At 46.3% G+C, this 15,286-nt stretch overlaps 1 protein-coding gene across 1 annotated transcript in view; it reads left to right on the forward strand.

Annotated features, from left to right (window-relative positions):
- The window catches only part of BMERB1 (bMERB domain containing 1), an 88,563-nt gene that overhangs the window by 58,843 nt on the left and 14,434 nt on the right, over window positions 1–15,286 (forward strand). The window contains exon 3 of the mRNA XM_030578272.1: window positions 13,719–13,792. Coding sequence (XP_030434132.1) covers window positions 13,719–13,792 — 74 coding nt within the window. The remainder of the gene's footprint in view (window positions 1–13,718; window positions 13,793–15,286) is intronic.

Genomic DNA, 15,286 nt, shown 5'->3' on the forward strand with positions numbered 1-15,286 from the left:
GTAGCCCCATCTAAATTGTATTTGCCTAGTTTATCGATGAGGATATCATGCGAGACCGTATCAAATGCCTTACTAAAGTCTAGGTATACCACATCCACCGCTTCTCCCTTATCCACAAGACTTGTTATCCTATCAAAGAAAGCTATCAGATTGGTTTGACACGATTTTACAAATCCATGCTGGCTATTCCCTATCACCTTACCACCTTCCAAGTGTTTGCAGATGATTTCTTTAATTACTTGCTCCATTATTTTCCCTGGCACAGAAGTTAAACTAACTGGTCTGTAGTTTCCTGGGTTGTTTTTATTTCCCTTTTTATAGATGGGCACTATATTTGCCCTTTTCCAGTCTTCTAGAATCTCTCCCGTCTCCCATGACTTTCCAAAGATAATAGCTAGTTCTGTGAGTTAGGGATGTATTATTATCCCCTTTCTTCAGATGAGGAACAGAGGTGGTAAGTGATTTGCCCAAGATCACATAGGAAGCCTGTGGCAGGCTGTGAATAAAACTCAGATTTGTGCCTTAACTACAAGATCTTCCTTTCTCTTAAACAATGGCTGGGCAGGGTGAAGTTTGTCCCCAAGCCACTGAAATGGAGCCTAATTCTGAATCTTAAATGCTACTTGGCAACAGAACCACCGTCGCTCAGCAATGCTATCACCTGAAACTCTGAGATCCAAAGCTTTTCAATCTTTATTCCAATCTTTAAACAGTTTGATCTTCACCCACCATTAATTGTAATTAAAACTCTTCAGGACATTTTTTCCCTTTAGATGATCATTACAGTTAAGGAAACAGCGGGAAACACAGAATCTGCTCAAGCTTTTATCATCTTTCTTCCCCCTCCCCCCACAATAGAAGCACCGTTCTGTATAACAGCTGGATCTTAAACTACAAGTACAGGCCTTTCTTACTCCTCTGGGAGAAACCTCACAAAAGGACTGTCAAATAATATTCAACTGTTTGAAATGAACTAATGCTAAAGTAGAAAACAAAAAATCTCAAGTACTGAAATAAGCATGAATCATTTTTAAAGCCCTGTTAAGTTTTTTACAATCTTTTTATTATCAGGAAAGTCTTCAGGCAAAATTCTGCTCTCACATCTGCACAGTGGGTCTCAACTCCAGTATGCTGCCCTTCCAGTAGCAGTGCTGCACAAGTATGGAGGCAGAACACTGGAATCAAGATCCAGAATTGGATCAGGGAATAGAACTATGCTCTTCCTTGGCAAAATATATTTAAAGTCAAAACATGAAAAATGTCTCTTCTCTCTTTCTCTTGTATTTCTTTACTCTTTTTAAAAAATAATTTGACATCTATCTTCACCTTACACTGAGGGTATGTCTACACTATGGGATTATTCCGATTTTACATAAACCGGTTTTATAAAACAGATTGTATAAAGTCGAGTGCACGTGGCTACACTAAGCACATTAATTCGGTGGTGTGCGTCCATGGTCCGAGGCTAGCATCGATTTCTGGAGCGTTGCACTGTGGGTAGCTATTCCGTAGCTATCCCATAGTTCCCGCAGTCTCCCCCGCACCTTGGAATTCTGGGTTGAGATCCCAGTGCCTGATGGGGCAAAAATCATTGTCGTGGGTGGTTCTGGGTAAATGTCATCACTCATTCCTTCCTCCGGGAAAGCAACGACAGACAATCATTTCGCACCCTTTTTCCCTGGATTGGTCTGGCAGACGCCATAGCATGGCAACCATGGAGCCCATTCAGCTTTTTTTTACTGTCACCGTATGTGTACTGGATGCCGCTGACAGAGGCGATACTGCAGCGCTACACAGCAGCATTCATTTGCTTTTGCATGATAGAAGAGATGGTTATCAGTCGTTCTGTACTGTCTGCTGCCATTGTAAATTGGCAAAGAGAGGACAGTTATCTGTCGTTCTGTACCATCTGCTGCTATCATGGGCGCCCCTGGCTGAGGTCGGCCGGGGGCGCAAAGACAAAAATAGGAATGACTCCCTGCGTCAATCTCTCCTTTATGGTATCTAAAAATAGAGTCAGTCCTGCCTAGAATATGGGGCAAGTGTACTAGAGAACCAGTGTATCAGAGAACCAGAGAGCACAGCCGCTCCATGTCAGATCCCGCAGAAGTGATGAGCTGCATGCCATTCACGGGGGGTGCCCCTGCAACAACCCCACCCGTTGGTTCCCTCCTCCCCAACCTTCCTGGGCTACCGTGGCAGTGCCCCCCCCATTTGTGTCATGAAGTTATAAAGAATGCAGGAATAAGAAACAGTGACTTGTTAGTGAGATAAAATGAGGGGGAGGCAGCCTCCAGCTGCTATGATAGTCCAGGCAGGACATTAAGCGGTGTGGGGGAGAGGAGCCCAGCCTCCAGCTGCTATGATAGTCCAGGCAGTACAGAATCTTTTCTTTACACATGAAAGGGAGGGGGCTGATTGAAGCTCAGCCCCCAGTTGCTATGATGAGGGGACATGATAGCAGTTTTCAGGTATCTAAAAGGGTGTCATCAGGAGGAGGGAAAAAACTTGTTCACCTTAGCCTCTAATGATAGAACAAGAAGCAATGGGCTAAAACTGCAGCAAGGGAGATTTAGGTTGGACATTAGGAAAAAGTTCCTAACTGTCAGGGTAGTTAAACACTGGAATAAATTGCCTCGGGAGGTTGTGGAATCTCCATCTCTGGAGATATTTAAGAATAGGTTAGATAAATGTCTATCAGGGATGGTCTAGACAGTATTTGATCCTGCCATGAGGGCAGGGGACTGGACTCGATGACCTCTTGAGGTTCCTTCCAGTCCTAGAGTCAATGAGGACAGTTACCAGCCGTTCTGTACCATCTACTGGGAATGACCAGGAATCATTCCTATTTTTACCCAGGTGCCCCCTCCGGCCAGCCTCACTTGAGGCCAGCCAGGAGTATTTAGCAGCTATCAAGCATATTGTACCATCTGCTACCGGGGAGGGAAGAGGAGTGGATACTGCTCTTTACTGCCACAGCATTGCGTCTACCAGCAGCATTCAGTACACATAAGGTGACATTAAAAAAAGTCAAGAAACAATTTTTTTCCCTTTTTTTCACGTGGGAGGGGGAGGGAGTAAATTGACGAGCTATACTCTGAACCACGCTGGACAATGTGTTTGAACCTACAGGCACTGGGAGCTCAGCCAAGAATGCAAATACTTTTCAGAGACTGCTGTGGACTGTGGGATAGCTGGAGTCCTCAGTACCCTCTCCCTCCCTCCATGAGCATCCATTTGATTCTTTGGCTTTCCGTTACGCTTGTCACGCAGCACTGTGTAGCCTGGAGATTTTTTTCAAACACTTTGGCATTTCGTCTTCTGTAACGGAGCTCTGATAGAATAGATTTGTTTCCCCATGCAGCGATCAGATCCTGTATCTCCCGTATGGTCCATGCTGGAGCTCTTTTTGGATTTGGGACTGCATCGCCACCCGTGCTGATCAGAGCTCCACGCTGGGCAAACAGGAAATGCAATTCAAAAGTTCACGGGGCTTTTCCTGTTTACCTGGCCAGTGCATCCGAGTTCGGATTGCTGTCCAGAGCAGTCACAATGGTGCACTGAGGGATACAGCCTGGAGGCCAATACTGTCGATTTGCGGCCACACTAACCCTAACCCTATACCGATTTTAGTGCTACTCCTCTCGTTGGGGAGGAGTACAGAAACAGGTTTAAAGAGCCCTTTATATTGATATAAAGGGCCTCGTTGTGTGGACGGGTACAGTGTTAAATCGGTTTAACGCTGCTAAAATCAGTTTAAACGCGTAGTGTAGACCAGGCCTGAGAACTAGTTAGACATCATTTAATGGAATTTCCCCTGTGGTCACTGCTTTTTCTTGCTCTAGCACTGTGGAGAGCTGTGATGACTCAGGCTGTGTATCAAACCAGAGGATAGTATGGGAACTACTGCATTATGGCTCAGGGCATTCTTCTCCTAGTAAATGGATCATGGCATGATGTATCAGTGGGCTGTGTCACTATACCAGCTTACTGCAGGGCTCTTTAAAGCTGTTTATTTTTCTGTCATTTGTAACATGTATATAAAGTCATTTGTTCACATTTTTATTCATTATGTGCCATTTTATAGTTCATGAGCAAATAGATTGTCTGGTTTTAGCTTTGGAGGATATTTTTTAAAATTGCAAGAGGGTTGATAATTCTTGCTATGCAGAGGTGCTATCATGTACAGGATTTATTGAAAGAAGCCGTTAAATAACAGAAGAGGAATTATAAAAAGAGTGTCAGGAATGCTTTGAAGTATATGCCCAGATTCATCCCTGGGGTAGCTCCACTGAAGTTACTTCAGGAATGAATTTTGTCTGTTATTAAGAGAAACACTTCACCATACTTGTAACTCACACAGGGCTTGTCTACATCACAAAGTTGCAGCGCTGGTGAAGGGGTTACAGCGCTGCAACTTAGGAGGTGTACACATCTGCAGGGCATCACCAGCGCTGCAACTCCCTGTTTGCAGCGCTGGCCGTACTCCCGTTTTGTCTCGGGTGTAGAGGATCCAGCGCTGGTGATCCAGCGCTGGTAATCAAGTGTAGACACTTACCAGCGCTTTTCTTGACCTCCGTGGAATAAGCAGGTATCCCAGCATACCTGAGGAAGCGTCTGGTAATCAAGCAGGTCTCCTTCCCCGGTTTGCAGGGGGGTTCGGGGAACGCGAGAGCAAACCGCGGCGAAGCTGGTCTCCTTTCCCGGTTTGCTCTCGCGTTCCCCGAACCCCCGTGCAAGCAGGTCTCCTTCCCTGCGGTTTGCAGGGGGGTTCGGGGAACGCGAGAGCAAACCGCGGCGAAGCTGGTCTCCTTCCCCGGTTTGCTCTCGCGTTCCCCGAACCCCCCTTGAAGCCGCCCAACAGCTCTGCAGTGTGGCCACATCTAACACCACTTGCAGCGCTGGTTGCTGTAAGTGTGGCCACTCTGCAGCGCTGGCCCCATACAGCTGTACTAATACAGCTGTAACAACCAGCGCTGCAAAATTGTAGATGTAGACATACCCACAGACAGCATTGTTGTGCCTGGAACCTGTGCAGATATTTAAAGCTCAGCTCTTATGGAAACCAGACAAACTGTATAGCTCTTCAATTTACTGTTGCCTTTACTGCAATGTATGGTGCACCAAAACTGTATGGTGCTTTAGGGAGACTGGATAAAACGCACCATATACCACACACACTGTGCTGTGTTCTGTTACATTTATTTGTGTATTGCAACTTTCATATAAAACATCTCAAACTGCTTTGCAGATATAATAGCTGGGCTGGGAATTTCATCCATACCATACTATGCCATGCCATACTGGATGGAAAGGAACTTTGGATTGATTGACCTGATCTACCTGGTTACTATTCAAAATGAGAGAGCATTGTGGTGGGGAAGCAGATCAGGCCTTTTAGATAAGCTAAACAAAAGCGTATATGTCTTTTCCTGATCATCTGCCTTGTGACCTTGTGGATTTATTTGTAGGCCATATGTTGCTTTTATACAAAAGCTGTTGTAATAATTAGGAGAATTAGAATGTCCTCTCAGCTGTCATGAATGGAGGGAACTCTGCTCTGTAGAGCTTTGGGGGTGCAAAAAGGGATATTGCTTCCTCTGCTGTGTAGATTGCCCCCTCTTTGGGACACTGCAGATAATCTTCTTTCTGTCTTAGGTGTTTCTATCATTGCCATATCCTAGTGCTTACACACTGGAGCTGTATGAAGTTTATGGTACATTAGATTTGGAGGTGGGGACCAGTCTTTCTCTCTCTCTGTCTCATTATGCCTTGCTGACTGTGTGGATTTTGAATGAGAAATCCATTGGGAGTTGGTGCTTTCTGAAGCAGCATTAATTCCCACTGGGTCTTCCTTTGGTTGCTACTGTAGGGCTTGCAGGGGGGGCTCTCTCCATGCAACTAGGGGACAACTAGGCTGTTGGGGCACAAGTGGGGAGAGACCAGACCAGCTGTACGCATTGAAAGGCCCTCCATGTGGCTGGCATTCCCTTCTCTTCCCAGGGGCCAATGGGGTTGGGAGGCTGCACCCCCAGCCTCTTCTGTAGGGCTCCTAACAGTTCCCCCCTTTGAGGGGACAATGACATGATCCTGGCTCAGGATAAACTGATTTAGCCCTGGGGCTTCATGTTATGCTGCTCACTACATACACTTGGTCAGCTTTATATTTACATCCAAACGTGTGAGTTCCCACATCCGTTTATTATACCATGTGTCTGAGGACTTAGCTCGGAGTTTACAAACAGGCACCCTGAATCTTCTTTAGCCATCTGAATACATTGAGCAGATTTTTGCTAGGCAGTACGTGGAGTGGATGAGATACAAAGGTTGTTTCACACTGAAGGGAGGAAAGATATTAGAAGTAGCTTAGAAAGTCAGTGCAGATGGTGGGTTTAGCTTTTATCAGTCACAAACCCACCAGCTTGAGGGGCTGCGGCTTTGGAAAGGTCAAATTGCTCATGACATTTAGGATTCAGATGGTAACAGGGCTATTTCTGCCATGGAGAGTTATTTACTTATCTCCAAAGGGCTATGAGTCAGGAATGACAAAGTTCATGAATCAATAGAGATATGCTGGGAATATGGTATGTGAAGAAAGCAGGGTCTGCACTGCTGGGGGCCTCTGGCAGCCAAAGCTCCATGCGTGGCCCTAGTGGGCAGAAATTGCAGTGGTGATGGAGGCCATAACAGTCTCTCTATGGCTGGGGAAAGTACAGGAGGCCAGCACTACCACCAAACTGGGCGATGCTGGCCAGAGAGGAGGTGTGGCCAGCAAGACCTGGGGATTAATTGATGGAGCACATCTTCTTAGCAGGCTCTATCAACATTTGAAATCCCTTGACAGAAACTGTGAAGATGGACAGCAATTAATATCACCCTCTGGGACTTCATTTTGGAGTGGAGGTGGTCAGACTGGCACAGTGAGGAGTTGTGACCAGCACCTCTCTGGCCCAGGTTTTCCAAATTGGGACCAATTTATACGGTAGAAGAAGAATTTTCTGAAGTAAATATTATGGGCCAGATCCTCAGCTGGTATGAATTGACTGCACTGGAACTACACCACTTTACACCAACTGAGGATCTGGCCTGTAGACACGAGCCAAAAATAGCAGGTCAATACTGAACATCTTCCTCCCAAGAAAAATGTCTCCTTCCTGAGAAGTCATTTTATTCAAATATATTAGAGTAGTACACAACACCCAAACTGTGCAAATACAAAATGGATGAGGAGCTATATAGTTTGCTTACTTCCCAGCACGTTTTATTACTGAGTCTCCTACAGACATAGTGTTTCAGATTATTAATTGATAAAAGTAATTTCAGTACCATTCAGCATAATGAAACAGATTTTGCTCATGCTGATCATGAGCAATGTGGAGAACCTGAGAGGAAAATATCCTTCAGCATGAAGGTTTCTGCCTCTCTGTGTATTGGGTACAAACATAATAGTGAATTAGTGATTAGGCCACAGGGTGACGTTTAATCATGATATAGGAAGAGCAAGATTCTCATCCTGTCGGCAGACCATACAAGCAGAGATTCTGGAGGATGCGTTGCTTCCTGGTTGAGGTGCACAGTGGCATTTGGAACTGATGGGGAAGAAAGGAAGGAGGTCATAATGAAGATTATCCAATAGGCATGTGCGGCACATTTCATTAGGATGTGCACACAGGGAATTTTATTTTTTTATTTTTAAAGGTGCACATCATAGACGTTGGGGTGTGGGGGGGTGCAGGGTATGGGAAGGGGTGCGGTGTGCGTGAAGGGCTCAGGGCTAGAGATTGGAGCAGAGGAGGGGTTCAGGGTGTATGAGGGAGCTCAAGGAAGGGGCTTGGGGTGCAGGAGGGGTTCAGAGTGCAGGAGGGGGCTCAGGGCAGGGGGTTGGGGTGCAGGAAGGGTGTTGGGTGCGGCAGGGGGCTCAGGGCAAGAAGTTGGGGTGCAAGAGGAGCACAGGGTGCAGGCAGGAGGCTCAGGGCAGGGAGTTGTGGGGCAAGTGCTGCTTACCTGCAGTGGCACGCTCCCTGCCTGCCTGACCTGGCCCCATGCCGCGCCACTCACCATGGCCCTGTGCGGCCCCTGGGGGGCGGGCACGGGACTCCAAGTGCTGCCCTTGCCACACCTCCAGGTACCTCCCCCAAACCTCCCATTGCCGCGGTTCCCCATTCCCGGCCAATGGGAGCTGCAGGGGGTAGTACCTAAAGCAATGCACAGAGCCCTCTGCCTCTCCCAGGGACATGGTACCATGCCGGCCGCTTCTGAGAGTGGTGCGGCCCGCGGCACTATGGGAAGGAAGCAAATCTCACGGGCCAGATCCAAAGGCCTGAGGGGCTGGATTCGGCCTGTGGGCATTAGAGTGTGCCTGGGCACACCCAGCACACCCCGTGCACACACCTATGATTATCCCACTGACACCATCTGTGAGGACAGAAACCAGACCTGGAAGGAATAGCCATTACTCCCTTCTTACATAAACAAAGGAGCAGGGAAGATGGAGATAAACAAAGCAGCAAGCAATAAAAGGATCAGCATGTTTTAATAGCAATAAAAGCAGCTGAAGGATAGGTCTTTGGGGAGGCCAGTGCAGGGGACTGAGGGAGGATGTGAGCTCAATTTGTGATTAAGATCTTGCTTGTGACAGAAATGCCTACTTTCCCATTCCTCACTTAATTCTATAGTTTGATTTCATTATCCTTTGCTCTCTCCCTGATTGTGTCTCATATGAGTCTGCTACAGTTCTGGGCCTTCTAGCACAAAGTCCCCTTGCAATTCCCTGTGCTATCATATCCTCTGCCACATTCAAAAGGCTTGAGTAATAGGAATTGTGAAATAATATAATCATAAGGATGGAGTGTGTAGCAAACATTCAGCAGAAATATAGCTGACTTAGAGAATCAACTGCTGGAACTGGAGTATGTGAAACAGGGAGTCTGTAGGTGGGTGCAGACAGAGCTAGTATTGCTGATCTGGGAAAGATACCTGAGCAGAACAGTGTATCTTCAAGGCTAATTTTTATATTCTTTTTCTTCTTTGAAATGTGATTTGGAAACAGCAGCCCCAGAAACAGCCCTCAGCTGCAGTACATGAGCATAAGCACAGTGCTGCTAATGAAGCTGAATTCAAATGTTAATCTAAAATGTAGTATTTGTTGGGAAGATTGCTAGATCACAATGATTGCTAGATCATCAACATTTGCAATGTATTGCTGCTTCTACCAGTGATTATGAATGCCACCCTCTGAGGTGCTATCAGATTCAATGGGAGCTGATAATGCTCAGTACCTCACAGAACTGGGTCTTAGGGTATGTCTACACTACAAAATTAGGTTGATTTTATAGAAGTCAATTTTAAAAAATCGATTTTATACAGTCGATTGTGTATGTCCCCACTAAGCGCATTAAGTTGGCGGAGTGTGTCCTCACTACTGTGGCTAGCATCGACTCACGGAGCGGTGCACTGTGGGAAGCTATCCCACAGTTCCCGCAGTCTCTGCTGCCCATTGGAATTATGAGTTAAGCTCCCAATGCCTGATGGGGCATAAACATTGTAGGAGGTGGTTTTGGGTACATGTCATCACTCTCCTCTCCTCTCCTCTCCCTCCATCCCTCCCTCCCTCCCTCTGTGAAAGCAACTGCAGACAATAATTTTACACTTTTTTGCCTGGGTTACCTGTGCACATGCCATAGCATGGCAAGTATGGAGCCCACTCAGCTCACCGCTGCTGTTGTGAGCACTGTAAACACCTCACGCATTATCCTGCAGTATGTGCAGAGCCTAGCTAGGAGCCAGCACGAGGATGATTGTGAGGAGGACATGGAGACAGATGTTCTTGAAAGCACAGGCAGTGGCAATTGGGCCATCATAGCAGCAGTGGGGCTGGTTGATACAGTGGAATGCCGATTCTGTGCTTGGCAAACAAGCACAAACTGGTGGAACCACATAGTGTTGCAGATATGCGATGATTCCCAGTGGCAGTGAAACTTTCGGATGTGTAAGGCTACTTTCCTAGAACTCTGTGAGTTGCTTTCCCCTGCCCTGAAGCACAGGAATATCAACATGAGAGCTGCCCTGATTGTTGAGAAGTGAGTGGCGATAGCACTGTGAAAGCTTACAATGCCTGACTGCTACCGGTCAGTCAGGAATCAATTTGGAGTGGGCAAATCTGCTGTGAGGCTGCTGTGATCCAAGTAGCCAATGCAATCACTGACCTTCTGCCAACAAGGGTAGTGACTCTGGAAAATGTGCAGGTCATCGTGGATGGCTTTGCTGCAATGGGGTTCCCTAATTTTGGTGGGGTGATAGGTGGAACACATATCCCCATCTTGGCAATGTACCACCTTGCCAGCCAGTACATAAACTGCAAGGGGTACTTCTCAATGGTGCTGGAAGCACTGGTGAATCACAAAGGACGTTTCACTGACATCAGCGTGGGATGGCTGGGAAAGATGCATGATGCTCGCATCTTTAGGAACTCTGGGCTGTTGGAGCAACTGCAAGAAGGAACTTACTTCCCAGATCAGAAAATGACTGTTGGGGATGTTGAAATGCCAATAGTTATCCTTGGAGACCCAGCCTACCCCGTGCTCCAATGGCTCATGAAGCCATGCATAGGCAGCCTGGACAGTAGTAAAGAGCAGTTCAACTATAGGCTAAGCAAGTGCAGAATGGTGGTAGAATGTGCCTTTTGATTTTTAAAAGCTCACTGGTGCTGTTTGCTGACTAGGTTAGACCTCAGTGCAACCAATATTCCCATTGCATCCGACGAAGTGGGTATTCACCCACGAAAGCTCATGCTCCAATACATCTGTTAGTCTATAAGGTGCCACAGGACTCTTTGCTGCTAATATTCCCATTGTTATTACTGCTTGCTGTGTGCTCCATAATATCTGTGAGAGTGACAGGGAGCCGTTTATGGTTGGGTGGGAGATTGAGGCAAATTGCCTGGCTGCCAATTTTGAACAGCCAGACACCGGGGCAATTAGAAGAGCACAGGTAGGCGCACTGCGCATCAGAGAGGTTTTGAAAACCAGTTTCATGACTAGCCAGGCTACGGTGTGACCGTTGTGTGTGTTTCTCCTTGATGCAAACCCCCTCTCTTTGTTGATTTTAACTCCCTGTAAGCGAACCACCCCACCCTCCCTTCTATCACAGCTGCAATCTGCAATAGCCTCAGAGACAGAGATGATAGGGGGAGCATAGAAATATTTGCACCTGTGGGAGGGAAACAGAATTCAGTTTCCAGGCAGCCACGGTAAGCCAAAGGGTACGCAGGTTTAGCTTCTAATGCCTTCATAACACATGGGAATGTTTTCAAACTGCAGTGCCCTCCTTTCCTATAGCAAGCAATGCTGGTTGGGTTTGCCATTTAAAAGGAGGGGCTGCGGTTTTGGATGTGCAGCACACACCTTTCCCCCCCTTCCTCTGGTGTGGCTCCCCACCCTCAAGCGGCTATTCTCAGGGATGATCCCTTTTACCCAAGCAAAACAGCCCAGCAAGAACGGGGTCCTTTTACTGATACCTTACAAAAATTCCCCTATTTCAACCAGGTGACCATGAATGATATCATTCTCCTGAGGTTAACACAGAAAGATATAGACCAAATGTTGCTTGAATGCGACCAAAACCCAGGACCATTTGCTGCCATGCTTTGTGCTGCAATGATTCTAGACTACTTGCTACTGGCTTGGCATGGTAAAGTGCCCAGAAACCTTCTGCAAAGGCTTTCAGAGTACCTCCAGGAAAGCTTCATGGAGATGTCCCTGGAGGATTCCCACTCCATCCCCATACACGTTAAAAGACTTTTCCAGTAGCTGTACTGGCCGCAAATGCATCCCAAGTCTTCACGGCAAATCAAACATTAAACTATTGTTTTTAAACCCTGTACTGTAGTTACAAATGTGCACTCACAGAAGGGCCTTCTCTGACTTCAGGGTCAGGGATCCCGCTTTGGGAGGGTATTGGCTCCAGGGTGATGAAAAGGTCCTGGCTGCTGGGGAGAATGAATTCACTGCTTGCCTGCTGAGCATTCTCCTCCTCCTCTTCCTCCTCCACAAAATCCTCCTCCATGTTGTGTGAGACACCCCCTTGCAGGTGTCCACGGACAGTGGTGGAGTAGTGGTAGGGTCCCCCCTTAGAATGCCAGGCAGCTGGTCATAGAAGCAGCATATATGGGGCTCTGACAAAGAACAACCGTTTGCCTCCTTTGTCTTTTGGTAGGCTTGCCTGAGCTCCTTGACTTTCATGCAGCACTGCTGTGTGTCCCTGTTGTAGCCTGTGTCTATCATGCCCTGTGCAATTTTGGCATATGTATTTGCATTTCTTCTTTTTGGTTGGAGTTCTGCCTGCACAGATTCTTCTCTCCGTACAGCAATCAGACCCAGTGTCTCCCGTTAGGTCTATGCTGGAGCTCGTTTGTGATTCTGGGGGGCACTGCAAGGTCATCTGTGCTGCTGAGCTCGTCACGCTGGACCAAACAGGAAATGAAATTCAAAAGTTTCTGGGGCTGTTCTTGTGTACCTGGCTAGTGCATCAGAGTTGAAAGTGCTGTCCAGAGTGGTCACATTGGAACACTCTGGGATAGCTCCCGGAGGCCAATAACATTAATTTGTGTCCGCTCTACCCCAAATTCGACCCAGCAAGGTCAATTTTAGTGCTACTCCCCTCACTGGGGAGGAGTACAGAAATTGATTTTAAGAGCCCTATAGATCAAAGGAACGGGGTTGCCTGTGTAGATGCATTCATTATAAAATCGACCAACATGGCTAAATTCGACCTAACCCTGTAGTGTAGACCAGGGCTTAGTTATCTTACATTATTCTCTACCTATTGTACTTATCTGGCCTCCATTACTATACTATCTGAGCACCTCACAATCAGGGCCAGCTCCAGGCACCAGCGCAGCAAGAGGGTGCTTGGGGCAGCCAACAGAAAGGGACAGCACATCCGGCTCTTTGGCGGCAATTTGGTGGTGGGTTCCTCAGTCCCTCTCGGAAGGATGAAGCGGCAGCAGTAGAGCTGCTACTGATCGCGGCTTTTTTTTTTTTTTTTGCCCCTTGGGGTGGCAAAAACGCTGGAGCCAGCCCTGCTCACAATCTTTATCTTCACACCGCAAATACTATTATCCCCATTTTAATAGCTGGGGAACTGTGGCACAGAGAGATCTGCTCAACATCACAGAGGAAGTCAGTGGTAAAATAAATAATTGAACCATTGTCTCCCAAGTCCCAGGCTACTAGTCTAACCACTGAACCATTCTCTCTTTCATACTTATACTCTCCCTTTTCCCTAGTGAATGCCAGCTGAACTGTAGCAATCAGGGATTGCCCTGCTTATTGCTGTAGCCCTTGCCACAGTTCCACTGCTGATTTATTAAATATGCAGGTGCCCATTTTCAGAGGTAGGGCGAGCTGCAGAAAAGGAAAAAGTAGGTAATGTGACAATAAAAATATATAGATTAGGTCTGCATGGTACAAAAAGCACTGATAGGAGAGGTCACCTGGTAGGGCATTATAATGGAGGATATTTGTTCTGCAACACTGTGCGTTGAAAGGTGTCTGTGGCTGATGGCAGTTTGGTGCATGGGCTAAATATCTGTGCCTCAAGCAGATGCATGAAGCCCCAAAGAAAGGGCTGTACTACAGGTTTCACAGGTGTTTTATCTCGACCCACAAATAAATGTAACATGTATGTATGGTCCTGATGTGCTTTTTCTGTTTCTGCAGGATGGATGACATTCAGCTGTGCAAGGACATCATGAACCTTAAACAGGAGCTGCAGAATTTAGTAGCAATTCCAGGTAATTTCTATGCCAACCTTACAAAGTGCTTTGAAAAACAGAAACTCTTCTAGGGGCCAGATACCTGCAACCCCAAGCCAGGCGCAATCCCTTTCACTGTCATTTCCATCCCTCTTTGTGTGTTTCCTGCACTTTGCTCTCTTTTCTAATGTCCTTATTTTCGCTCAAGTTTTGTTTGCTCTTCCTTCAGCTCTCTATTTTTCTGAAATTCTTTGCTGTATTTCATCTGCCCCTTCTGATGGCCAGGACTGCAAATATCACTCCAACAAACTGCATTATTCCAAGATTCTTTCAATCCCTTGAAAATCTTATGACAACCACTGTTGACAAACTATGTTGACGCATTATGTGAGGGAGAGTGTGCTAAAGAATGGAAAATGTTGATGGATATGGAACACCTGGTGATGGTCTGATGGGAAATTAAACCTTGGATGTGAGTTTTTGTGTGTTTCCTAGAGATACTAATTAATTGTTACTCCCTATAAGCCACGCTATAACCTAAGAAAACAGTTGAAAGTATGAGGCTTTCCAGAGAGGGCTGAGGAAAAGGTCTAGTCCATGTTTACCTGAATCTTTAAGGGCCTGATCCTAAATTCTCAACAGCTTCATTGCTCCAAGTATGTGCAGAATCCTCCTTGGGCACAGTCCTGGAGTCCTTACTCAGTAAAAACTCCCACTGAAATCCATTGATAACTTTCTTTTAGTAAGAACTTCACGGGTTGGCCTTCTTGTTATTTTAGCTCAGCTACTCCTCCTGTTACTTTGCAAAATACTGAGCCACCATCTTATTCCAGAAAAGGAACATGGGGCTTGACCCTACAAGCATTTACTTCTGTGATAAGCCCTGGGTAGGCTCTGTTGACTCCAGTGTGTCTGTGACCAAAAGCAGAATTTGGCCCATTCCCATTGATTTTACTGTACACCCCATCTTATGAATTCATGCCAAACCTTCAATTCCTCAGTGTATTCTGGCTATACATTTTGTGAATCCATTAGTCAACGTAGTGTTACTCAGCAGCTGAGATTGTGGAGGAGGGGGTATTTTATTTTTACCACCTTTTGAACAACCTTTATTCATTCTCTAATAAACTTTTTTAAAGGATTGTGCACTTGCTGACATTAGCATGAATGCAAAATCAGTGCCACAATCACACTCCCAGAGCCAAAAAACCTGAAATACTCTTTGCCTGTTCCTAGTCACTGATCTTTCACTCCACAATGAAATCTTTGCAGGGTTTACCTCTCTCTCACCCATGAATCTACTGTTGGCAGAGATTTTGATCCAGAGGGGGATGGCAAAAAGTTTTGATCCAGAAAATGAGATTAGTTCCACTGCCATACATGGGAACTATTAGAAGGGTGGGGGGTTACCAGAGCATGGCTACTCGCTTTTAATAAAGTAATGAAATGGCCTTGTATCATTCAGATGAACATAATTTCCTCTGGGGCAGAACTTTGGCTAAGAAGTTATAATTAGATATGAAATCTTCCATG

The sequence above is a fragment of the Gopherus evgoodei genome, chromosome 10 (genome assembly GCF_007399415.2).
Source record: "Gopherus evgoodei ecotype Sinaloan lineage chromosome 10, rGopEvg1_v1.p, whole genome shotgun sequence".
Classification (NCBI taxonomy): Eukaryota; Metazoa; Chordata; order Testudines; family Testudinidae; genus Gopherus; species Gopherus evgoodei.